This window comes from Habropoda laboriosa, unplaced genomic scaffold, assembly GCF_001263275.1.
Source record: "Habropoda laboriosa isolate 0110345459 unplaced genomic scaffold, ASM126327v1 scaffold175, whole genome shotgun sequence".
NCBI classification, from domain to species: domain Eukaryota; kingdom Metazoa; phylum Arthropoda; class Insecta; order Hymenoptera; family Apidae; genus Habropoda; species Habropoda laboriosa.
In genome coordinates, this window is record NW_017100347.1 from 1,750,335 (window position 1) to 1,762,224 (window position 11,890).

At 34.6% G+C, this 11,890-nt stretch overlaps 1 protein-coding gene across 7 annotated transcripts in view; it reads left to right on the forward strand.

Moving 5' to 3' along the window:
- The window catches only part of LOC108574638, a 14,218-nt gene that overhangs the window by 1,822 nt on the left and 506 nt on the right, over positions 1–11,890 (forward strand). Inside the window, exons 1-11 of one of the 7 annotated variants that reach the window (XM_017937257.1) lie at positions 1,827–2,096; positions 3,698–3,800; positions 7,198–7,289; positions 9,194–9,303; positions 9,386–9,508; positions 9,574–9,726; positions 9,806–9,984; positions 10,061–10,363; positions 10,429–10,619; positions 10,693–10,881; positions 11,607–11,663. In XM_017937257.1, the coding sequence (XP_017792746.1) occupies positions 3,707–3,800; positions 7,198–7,289; positions 9,194–9,303; positions 9,386–9,508; positions 9,574–9,726; positions 9,806–9,984; positions 10,061–10,363; positions 10,429–10,619; positions 10,693–10,881; positions 11,607–11,663 (1,491 nt within the window). In that variant the 5' untranslated portion in view covers positions 1,827–2,096; positions 3,698–3,706. Of the gene's footprint in view, positions 1–1,826; positions 2,097–2,993; positions 3,277–3,346; positions 3,380–3,697; positions 3,801–7,197; positions 7,290–7,660; positions 7,712–9,193; positions 9,304–9,385; positions 9,509–9,573; positions 9,727–9,805; positions 9,985–10,060; positions 10,364–10,428; positions 10,620–10,692; positions 10,894–11,606; positions 11,664–11,890 lie in introns of those variants that run through there. The other 6 variants (XM_017937261.1, XM_017937258.1, XM_017937259.1 and 3 more) reach the window with 6 other exon arrangements.

The window sequence follows — 11,890 nt, forward strand, 5'->3', positions numbered from 1 at the left end:
AAAGGGAAAAAAAATGAGTTAGTATATATCTATTTACATTATATTTAAAATAATACAGTTTACAAACACACTTATATCAAATAAAATTCATGTATGATAAAGTTTGTTGCATTATAAGAATACAATAAAATTATATACTGTTAAAAGCCAGTAAAATATATACATATATTTGTGTTTAGTACAAAGCAATGTGTTTTTCAGATTTCTTGAAAAGTAAGTAGTATCTGAAGAACTTAAATAAGTTAAAAATTACTAAATACACTGAATTTCATTAAAGATAATTTCAATCATTTGAGCTGAATATATTAAGTTTAGAGTCATCTAAGAATATTATTTTTTCCCAGAAAGCATTATCTTTGTTAATATATAGGTTTTTGCAAAATTTAATCTTTCTTTGGTTTGCCTTATTAATCTAAGACTTCTTCCTTGGTACTTGGAAGTGCTGTTGTTTACATTCAGTGTTAAGATGTATTAAGAGACATCGATAACTTTGGACAGTTCAAGTACTTTTGTGACTCACTGATAGTATGTATGGAATAAATGTGTTGTAAATATTGCATATGTTATTAAATTATTTTCTAATTTTACTTATATAATCTTGAGGCTTCCTGCTTACTATAGACATCATACTATTTTAAATAATTCAGTTTAACATACAAGTTTCATTGATTAAAATTTTTAAATGTAAACATTTGAATACTTTTATGAGCCACTACATATATAGAAGATAACAATTTTGACACACTGCAGTGTTGATATTATAAGACCTCTACAATCTATTATTGAAATTTTATTCCACGATAATTGCATGACTTTTCTAAGTTTACTTTTATTTTGATATCTTGTTCTTATTAATTAAATTTTTTGTTATAAATCTTCAATGAAATTCAAATTAGAGCTGATCATTTTATTATTTTAATCTTGTTATGTTACAAACAATTTTGGATTACTTTATTATAATGGTAGCTGGTATCAACATATTGGAAGATGAAATTTTGAGAATTTTAAATTAAATTTCATTGTATAAGATACGGATATTTATTTCTGAATTAATGTTCTGATAGGTTAAATACAATGTTTCTATTCCTATATATGTATATCATATAATTTTATATCAAGTACAATTTCCAAAATTTGTGTTTAAAATTTGAAGTTTATGAAATTTTTTATAAAGTTTTATCCAAGCAAATCTGTACACCATTATAAACATTTTTACTTATGTTAGTTTAGAGGAAAAAATTTTGTTTTAACATTGATTTTGTTTGTTTATATGTAACACATTTCCAGTATTTTAATCTTTGTTTATAATTTTATGCTTATTCTTATCTATCAGATCATTTATAATGAGTGAAAACATTTTTGTAAACATTCTGTCAGTTAAACACTTTTTTCTGTGCAACATTTTAGTATCTTACTGTGTTCATTTTAGTAATAAACAAAAATTTTTGTTACTTTGCAATTATGCATTTGATACAAGGTTAATCTTACTTGCCTATTGCACTTGGTCATATATAATAACATTTTATACCTTTAAGATACAATTACCTTTGTATTCATATGTCTGATCAGAGACTTTCTGCCAAGGGTAGTATTTTTTTAGATTCTATCAAAGGTGCTTGATACTAGAACTCAAGATGTTGCGCTACATGGAAAACAGAAACTCTGTAGAAATATTTGTATGTTTCAACAACTCGTTTAAAATGTGACTTTTCGTGTATTAATGCATTGAGTTATTGGCCGTGATGCCGGTAGGCAGGCGCTGCCTTCGCGCGATGACCCTCTTACCTCTTTACCGTTTCTTCCTGGCAAGAACGACTACCGCGCTGTGTCTCCACACTGGTCTCTGACTCCGACGAAGATTTCGACGCGATCAGTTGCATTTGTTAGTTACTAGCCATCAAGCAAGAGGTGTACGTCTGAAACGTGTTATATCATTGTCCAGTATCAGTTATTGCTCAGTCGCTTTGACGTAATAACGTCAAGTTATCCTACCATAGTATTTATTTCTTTGAGCTATCACTTGTTTATCATCCTTGTTCATGTATCCTAATAATCGATCCACCTGTTAGTAGACCATCGTCAATGAAAACAAAAAGGTAGGTACAAAATTTTTTAATTATTTTTTACTTTTCCTATTTACTTTACTACCAATTACTTATCCTTATATTTTCGTTAAACTTCATACCGTTACAGTTTTCTTTTTTAGCTTTGCAATTGTTTTTGTTTCTACAAAATATAAATGTGTGCGCTCGCGCGTGTAATTTTCTTTGGAAACATTTAAATAATTTTAAGTAGGGTAAATATGATACGTGTTTTTAGTTGTCATAAAACATTTTACAGCGTTTTGTCTGTCGCATGTGCGAAAAAAGTCGTGAAAGAGCAACGCGTTTGTAAAAACCGCGTAACCAATCAGTTTAAACGTGGACGTTTCAGTCTATCATGTACTGCTGATTCATTCTCTGCGATTGATATGATGTACCGAATGAATTGTGCGCAATCATTGAATGTAACAATTACATGCTTAAAACTATAAAGTCATATGTTTACAAATGTATAGAACATTTAGCTTTAATACGCTTATGGATACAATAACCTTCTTTAATTTTCGTAATTTCACAACTGAGTTTTGCTTTAAGCTATTTAGGAGTATGATTCATGTCTTAAAATTTATTTTCACGTATTAAAACCTCCCCGTTATGCGATAATAACACGGCAATAGGTTCACGTCATAAAGTGTACGTTAAATGACCACATTCAGTATGATCATAAGAATATTCGTCATAGATTCAGTCTTGTTGCATCTCACAGCTGTGAAAAATAATAGCCAGATCAGCTGGTTTCATATTTTTGATCAGTAGCGTGGGTGTGTATTGATCTCGTGTATACTCTGTGCTCCATCTAATGCGTGATGAGAAAAGTGTCAGCACCAATACAAAATCTAATGTCTCTCAAGAGACACGACAGTCGAATTTTGATGTGCACGTCGAAGCAGTGTCTCCCGATATATCGATTACTCGTGCTGTCGGATAAGCGTGTCATGAGCAATCGATTAATCGATTAATTCTTCTTGACAGATATTTTATCTGTGTAGTAGTTTTTCGTTTTAAAACAATTGTAGCCCTCAATTGTTCGTTTGTCGTCGCAGTTTCTTTCTATGGTCAGGCTTGCACGAAGTTTTTAGAGAACTCGAGTTAAAGCGAACGAGTTTGGTTGTGCAAAGCAACCAGAGTATTTACGTCCTCTACTCGTTACATCCATCAAAGCCGACGTAAGGAGGTGCGTTGGATGATTCTCCACCGTACGCAAAATAGATTTATGTAATATTCAAAGTTCATCGATTTACGACGCTTATTTATGCCCTTAAAGTTTGTTTTCAATCGTAAGTAAAGTTGAAGCAATGATTTAAATTAAATTCTTTATCGATTAGTCGATAACTTTGAGTCAGCCAATCAGAATCAAACTTTCGACTTTCATTTGTTTGACATGATAGCGCATTTTCGATCCTACTAAATACGCTTTATCATTATACGGGATGCATGCGCTTATCGATCAATTTACCAAATAATTATTTATTCTTAATTAATTCGTACTTTTGATTTATTTCCAACTATTTTAACCATTAATTAACTGTTGTTTTATTCTTTTAACGAATGTAATTTTAGTAAGCATCCATTCCTCTTTTTTTTTTTTGTTATAGCTAGGCAAGATGGAAAGCGCGGAAGATGCGAAGACAACCGTGGAATTATATATTTATGACCTTACGAAGGGCCTCGCCTCTATGATGTCTATTCTCGTTATGGGTAAATTAAAACATTATTACGAATAGAATGTATATCGTTTCAACGTTGAAACTGAATAAAATAATGACGAACAATTATTTTTCGAGAAAAACGTGAATTACTGGTTTGTTCGTTTCACTTAAAATTTGTTATATGCTATTTAAAGATACATTTCTGCGTCTTCTACTACGTACACACGTGTGAAGTAAACAGTAACAACTGGATATTTTTAAGTCATGAATAGCGAAGATGATATACGCAAAACCTGTTTTTCTGTTTCTCAAAAAAACTACATACAGTTCAGTACTGAATGACAAATAATGAATAACTAACGATGCCTTCGGTGAACAATTGATAAATATCTTGCTTAGTAGAGCTGACATAATCGTCGAATGTTTTTGTTTTTATAATAACAGTACTGTCTATAAATATTCGAGCATTCAAGAAGTACAAGCATCGAATTAGTACAGTAACTACAATAATTATTACGGTAAATACGTTGGATGATATGTTGATTAACTTATGGAAGTAATTTGTACATGTAGCAATGTAATGAACGTAAAACGTACGGTTCGTTATATTCATATTTCATCTGAAATTTTCAGCTGATTAATACATACTTCGTACCATCTTGTGCAACGGTGTTGTAATTTCGATTAAATAATAGAGCCTGCAAGTTTGAATAAAAATCGGTCACGTTATTAATAACGAATAAATTTTATTACGATGAAAATTGTTGGCAGACAAACAACCAAAATACATCTCATAAATTCTTCGAAAACCTATTTCGGAATCACTTGTTTTTTTTCGTCAACGTTTCATTACGAATTCGCGTGAGTCACGTATCGAATTTGCTATCGAATGCCCGCCGCGATGAATTAAAAATCATCGTACCGTGCAATCCTTGGGACCGAAGCAATTTAAACAAGAACAATCGTAGAAATGAAACGAATTGTAGGGCAAAGGTAACTTGGCATGAGCGTGTTCGACATTGGGATCGGTAGATTTGTTGTTTTGTTGATCTTAAAGTACTCTTTAAGTTTCAGATACGCGTTAAGTATATGGAGTGGAACATTTGTGAGCAACATTTTTAACATTCTTCAATTTTTATACGCGTTTTTTTTTTGTATTTTTTTTTTTTTCTTTTGTTTCGTAAAAGCAACATTTTCAAGTAAGAGAAACTAAATTTAGATTGTCATGTTACAGACAATTTCTTTATTTTCTCACAACGATCCCCACTGGTGTGCCAACGGTGAAAATGAAAGAAAATGAAAGCATAACGATATTCGACGATATAAAACACGGACTGTTTCGTAGGAAGTTCGAAAGCGTGCTACGGTGCAATAGAACGTGAAAACATGGGGGAGGAAAGAGGGGATTGAATTTGAACGAAATTCCACGGAAATCGTTGTAAAATACAACGCGTGCACACGTGTCTCTGCTAGGCGTTTACGTCATGTATCCAAGGTTCGTTCGTCGACTCATGATCAGTTGTCGGTGCTTGCAGATCTATTTTCAGAAGACACTACTTGTAATTGTTCGCGAGCTTGGTATTTTGCACTGCACGCGATTCTCCTTACAAACAAATAAATATGCGGCTATGCACTTTTGCGTGCGCGATTCGAAAATGAATCGTGCAAATGAAATCGGGAGATGCGAACCAGGAATGAAACATATCCTCGACGTTGAATTTCCTTATCGGTGCACCCTGTCGAAGTCAAAACACAAGGTAGAACGATAAAAAGGAATAATAAGATTCGTTCGATCTAGCAGAAAATTATATACTGTAACAAACATTTCTTCTTTTTTTTTTTGCAGTCTATTTTTTCTTCCGTTGTTTAACCGATATAGAAACGTGTCAATCGTATTTACGAATCGAACATTTCTGATTATTTCGTTTATTCTTCGATACTTTCGTTGATATTTTGTAATTCGAAAGATTAAATTTCAGCTAAATTATCGACGAACTACCGAACTTCTGTAAATCATAAGATCAAGCTTCTTCTTGTCTCTGATCGAGAATCTTTAAATGAAAATGCAACACGTATGAATATAATAATTTCAAGTTGAGGTATTTAAACTTCTTTTTTTTTATTATTTCAATTCACCTGTAAAATCGATATTTTCTAGGTTGATGAAAAATCGCTGAAAAGCATTGGCGAAGTGTTGCATAATTTCTGTAAGTGGCGAATTGTCGGAGCCGGATGGCCGTAGAGTGGCTATTTCTCGCGGTTATTTCACCACGGCGACACTCCCAGAAACGCGTTGCAATAAGAAAATCGCGGATGTGCTTAGCTATTCCCGCAATGAGAAACTGGGTCGAAGGAGACTCGAGCTGACGATTACGAGCCCGAAGATCGTCCAACCAAGCTGAAATTGTACTTTACCGACTAAATAGTCAGGGACTTCTGTGACGACAAATTTTAGAACAAGAAATTTCCACAATATCGTCGTTTTGATCGCAGAGTCCGTTGGTCCTTGTGCAAAATATATATATATGCACGCTGATCTTCGAGTTCACTTGGCGCATATATGCCTCTTTCAATTTATGTAGAATGTATCGTTGAACCTGTTACAAGCTGGTATTTTCGAAATCATAAAAAAGACCAACTTGCCGCGTTTTCTGTTTAATTTCTTACTTGCTGTAAAACAATTTTTTGAATCTAGGCCCTAGTGAAGGTTATTAAAGTCATATTTAATATTACAAATAAAAATGGTATTTTTTTTTTATTTTTTATTCTCTTGTTTATTAAAATCATGTTTAATGTAACATATTCTTTATGTGAAAATTGAATAAAAATTTTCTGACGTATTTTTGAAAAGCCATTTTACAGCAAGGATGCGTAATAAGCTGTTTGTTTATATTTTTCTGTTGCTCCAGAGGTACATCCTGTATACACATCTAAATGTTACAGTTTTTTAGAGCTTGATTGGGTTAGTTAATTTTTATATAAGATTGGTTAATTGCTATGCTAAATTATAGTTTAGTTTTAAATACAGTTTTATACAATAAATAATAAAATCAAAATATTTTCATACAGAGATGCGTTATTCAAGTGTACACTGTCAATCAAAAGTAGTTACACATTTTGAGGAATGCTAGGAACTTTAAACACACATTAATTACTTCAATTTAAAGAGCCTTTCAGTACTGAAATTTATGGAAGCGAAATAAATTACAACTGCTATCCGCCGGTTTAACTTGAAACCAACAAAAAGAAAAAAAACTATCAGAAGACGCGGTATACTACAAATTATGCAAAATTCTTGGAACGTGAAATTTCTAATTTCTTCAATGAAATTTCCTCAAATTGTTTGCACAGATCTGTGAAACAGAAGCAATTTTCACATATCAAGATAAATTCATCCGAACGAATTAATAGTTAATAAAAAAGAAAATATTGTTATTCATGCGTAGGTCAACACGTAGAGGGAATATGGCATACAGCAATCGTGACGTACGGAAGAGAATACTTCTTCGGACCGTCTGGAATTCAAAGTGTTCGACCTGTAAGTATTCCAAAACAATTACAAACCCACAAAAAGGAAAGTTAGATGCAAAACGTGGACGCGTAATCGAGTGTCGATAAACTTCCACCGCGTACGATAATAAACGTTCTATCTCTATAGAATGCACGCGTGTATGATCGTAAAATTAGCTAGAGAAAATTGCTCGCGGTAAACAGTTCAGTTGTCCGAAATGCATCCTCCACCGTCGAAATGGTAACCGATCGGGCGACGCGCTAGCCGTAGTAGCGAGAGTCATTCTAGCTATACGATACGCTAGACACGGAGTGGGTACCTAAATTTGGTCCGGTTGAAGCCAAAAATAATTCCCGCTTTATTTCACTCTCTTTCTCTTGTCTCTCTTTCTCATAGCTCTTTCCGTCCTCCGGTTCGTCGTTTAGATACTGCGAAGGCAAAAGCTATCGGTAAGTCTTTCCTTGTGCGGCTCAACATCGATCCATTCAATTTTACTATTAGCCGAGCTTTCTGCGGTAACTATACGTATACAAAGGTACTCAGCTTGGTACGGAAAGCAAAACGATACTCGTAGTACCATTTTTGCCAAACGTCTATACATATATATATATTTCTAAAATTTTCAATCTTTCTATTCTCTCAAAAATTCCTCTTTCGAATCAACGAATTTTCTATTCCATCCAATAGATATCGACTAACAATTTTTTTTTTTTTTAGAGTTTTGATTTCTGGTTCGTTTAATCAAAGATTTAACCAAATTGACGGAACACTGTGTCTGGGTAAAGTGCAAGTGCTTTTTTTTTTACCAGTTTACAAGTTTCATCGAAGTAGCATGAATTTGTGAAGAACTTTTGACATCGATCTTTCTTCGTTCGATCGTGTGTAAATCAGAATGAGAGATAGACTGGGTTCCTTTGTTATCGTTCGTCGTACCATTTGTTGGTCGGTGAACAGCTTCTCTGACCGTCATTAATATCGACGCAAGCAATACTGCGGTGAACGATCAACTGGCAGGTGTTGTTTGATGTGCATAAGCGCGACGTCATTGAAAAAGCAAACCGAAACCGGTGCCGGCGAAGAGTGTGCGCGCTACCATGCGCACTCGAATATCGTTTATCTTGAGTTACGCTTGCCGGCTGCGTGGAGTCTAATCTCGGTTGGTCCCGACGTCAGTTCGTATTTGAGTGGTTGCTTGACGAGAAACAAGAAACGGCTCGTGTCGTGTTCACCGATTTTCCGCCTCTCGATCTTCCATTCTTTTTTACCGTTATTCTTACACGAAGCAGTAGGTGCAAACGAATTTCTTTTTTTTTTTCTCTCTTCTTGTGTTTCTAACGAAAAGAAGTGTTGTTTCTTTTTTTATTCACGGTGATTTAGTATTCGTTGGAAAATTCTTGATAGCTAAATTTTGCTATTTTTGAAAAAAAAATTTTCTCTTTCCTCTTGAGTGACATGAAATTTACTTGAATTATTAACATATCTGTTCGTTTATGTACGTTCACTAACTTATTTCAATATCTCTTTAAGAGTATTCGTCTGTTGAAATTTATAAATTTGCTCTTTACATTAAGCTCTCTAAAAATTTGTTTTCGCCACGAAGTATCCGGGGTTCTTGTTTCTTTTTTTATTCACGCCATTTTCGTGACTTCCTTCTCCTTCTCGCTGGTACGTTATTATCTCTTCAGTTTTATTTTACCAGAGAACGCATCCTCCTTGCAGTGGCCGGTTATTTTAAGCGTTTCTTACCGGGTAACGCATTTGTCGCGCTTCTAAAATTACGCGAACGCTGACATTAGAGGGGGTGGGAAGTGCACTTTGCCACTAAAGCAAAACTGTCGGAAAACTGACATTGATGCGCTTCCAAATGTTGAATTCTTCTTTTTTTCTTTCGCGGTTTATCACATTCGAGTAATTCTCACTTTCTGTTTCAGGGTGGAACGAGATTAGGTGCGCCGTACCAAGTGCAAAAACTCGGCGAAACTTACCTGCCATACTCCGTCTTCTTTGAATACATGTGCGGCTTGGGGACGTCCACGTTCGCGTGAGTTATTCTGAAAATTTTCACACCCGTACAAACATTTCGTTTTGTCGTGTATGATCGAATTATTTTGGGTTCATTCCAGCCCGGGTACGTACAACCTCTTCAAACACAACTGCAATTCGTTTACAGACGAAGTTAGTAAGTTCTTAGTAGGCGAGGGTATTCCAAGATATATCCTTGATTTGCCGGAAGAAATACTTAAAGCGTAGGTATATATGATAGTATCGCTAGTTGAAATATCGTTAATAAATGTAAAGCTTTGTGTTTTAGGCCGATTGGACAAGAGATCCGACGACTCATAGAAGGTTTAGGCAGCAACGCGAATAAATCATTTATAGTTGATCAAACTATCCTTGAGACGAGATATTCCAGAGAGCGTTCGCCAGAATTTGAGATTTTAAATGAAGCTATCGAAAGAGCAAGGTAACGAAAGACGTTGTTTACTGTAATTTCACGCATTTGTTTCTACTACTGTATTGCTATAACGTACACGTTGCGGCAGATTAAATTCGATCGCGCTAGAAGAGAGGCGAAAGGAGATTAACGACAAACTTGCAAAGAAAGACAGGAAGAAAAAAAAGAAGAAGAAGGAGAAGAAACAGAAAGGAAGTAAAGATAGTGGCACGAGTGATACCAATAGTACTGGTCCCAGTAATTGTGCACACATGGCGGAAAGTGAAAGTACGTTGATTTTGTAAGATAAGTCTGGATCGTATTTAGCATTTCTTTTATGGGTCTGCTTTTAACGTAAATTTAGGTGCAGTAAGCATGAGTGAAATGCAATCTTCGAACGGTGGAAGTGCAGAGTTGTTACCATCGGATAGGGTTATGCAAATGGAGGAAGAGGAGAAGAAGGAACAAGAAGAGAAGAAACGTCGTCGAGATCCTCCTATAGTGTTTAAGGACTTAGTGGATGTCAGAGGGGAATACCAGGCGTTAACTAAATTGTTGGACGGGAAGTTGAACGAAGAAGAACGTGTATGCATGGACGAACTTCGACAATACGTTTTAGAGAATGAGGGTTCTTGGGCACTCGGGGATAACTTCCTAAATTTCGTAGGTGAGTCGATAAACAACGATGTTCTTCATTGAAATGGTACTTATCGAAGATAACGCTGTATTTAGGACGAATTTTGTACGATAAATCTTTGGCAAGCGACACGAGGGTAAAATTACTGAACATACTTTCTGTTGCTGCTTTAAAAGACGATGTAATTCTTTTACTGCATCAGGATAGAAGGGAACATATAATTATGAATTATGCCTTCCATATTGATCGTCATCCTCCAGAAGAACAACTTCCTCTTGCACAATTTGTAAGCTAATTAATATCGTGTTGTGTATTACCCATGTATTTTACAAGTTTTTAATTTCGTTCATGTATTATAGTTGGCAAACATGTTCGAAAATCTCAGCAGTTCGGAATGGCTGTTGTATATATCCGAATGGCAGCATCAAACACAGAATATCAGTAACATAAGTGTGACGACCAAAGTTGCAGTGCATTCGTTACTTTCGAACTCGGTCGACTTGCAAATTCGTGGCGCAGCAATTATTCATAATCTTGCCTGCAAGGAGGTAAAAACTGTGGTCTGTATCTATCCTATCCGATTAACAATTCCTCTTTCGTTTGCTTTTATTTCAACTCACACCAGCAAACTGTGGTATGCATTTTATTTTAACCGTTTAAGTGTCATATGGCATAATCACACTGTCGCTGTTACATGTCGAGAAGTGCTACCTTATTACCATAATAGGTCCATCAACGGTATGCTCGAATACTGTCGCTTAGGACTTTCCTAAGTGGAACAGTAAAAGCGCGCTAACGTGCTGTTTAGCATTTTTCAAACATTTTTTTGTGACTATTCCTGGCATTCAAATGGTTAAAAGAAAACAGAGAAAGAGAAAAGGTAAATAATCTTTCGATGGACAATTACAAAATAAAAAAATGCATTATGTACAATATCGCTTAACAAATGCTTCTACTATCAATTTTAAACAAAGCAACAACGAAGGTGACGCTTTCACTATTCTCGCGAATAGAAGTGCTGCCTTTATTAATAAATCAGCTGTATCTGTAAAACTGAAACGATGTTCTTAACCGTGTATCAAATTTGGTAACTGATTCACAAACGAGCGACGAAATCTTCCTTAAAATAGTTCATTATTATAAATAGCAATGATTCAGAAAATATACAAACATATCTTTCGTTGCTCGTTTGCATCTGTATACATGTGTACAATACTGCGATGCAGTTGAATTCAATGGATATCTATCGAGAGACCGGATACTGTTTTTTCAGAAAATGAACAAAAGCAAAAATCTGCGGCGACTTTTACCAAAAGGCAGCATTTCTAAGGTACTTTTGAATACGTATATATAATTTAATACCGTACGTTACGGTAAGTCGTTCACCACCAACAATTTACAACTGCATCTCTATGAAGTGTACAAGTACACGTGTTTCATCAGTACATATATAAATAATACGATTTAAATAAACCAATGTTCGTCGTCATCATCAATGTCGATTTAATTTTATGTGCATCGAGTAATTAAGAAAAATAATTCCATTCATGCTGTTTT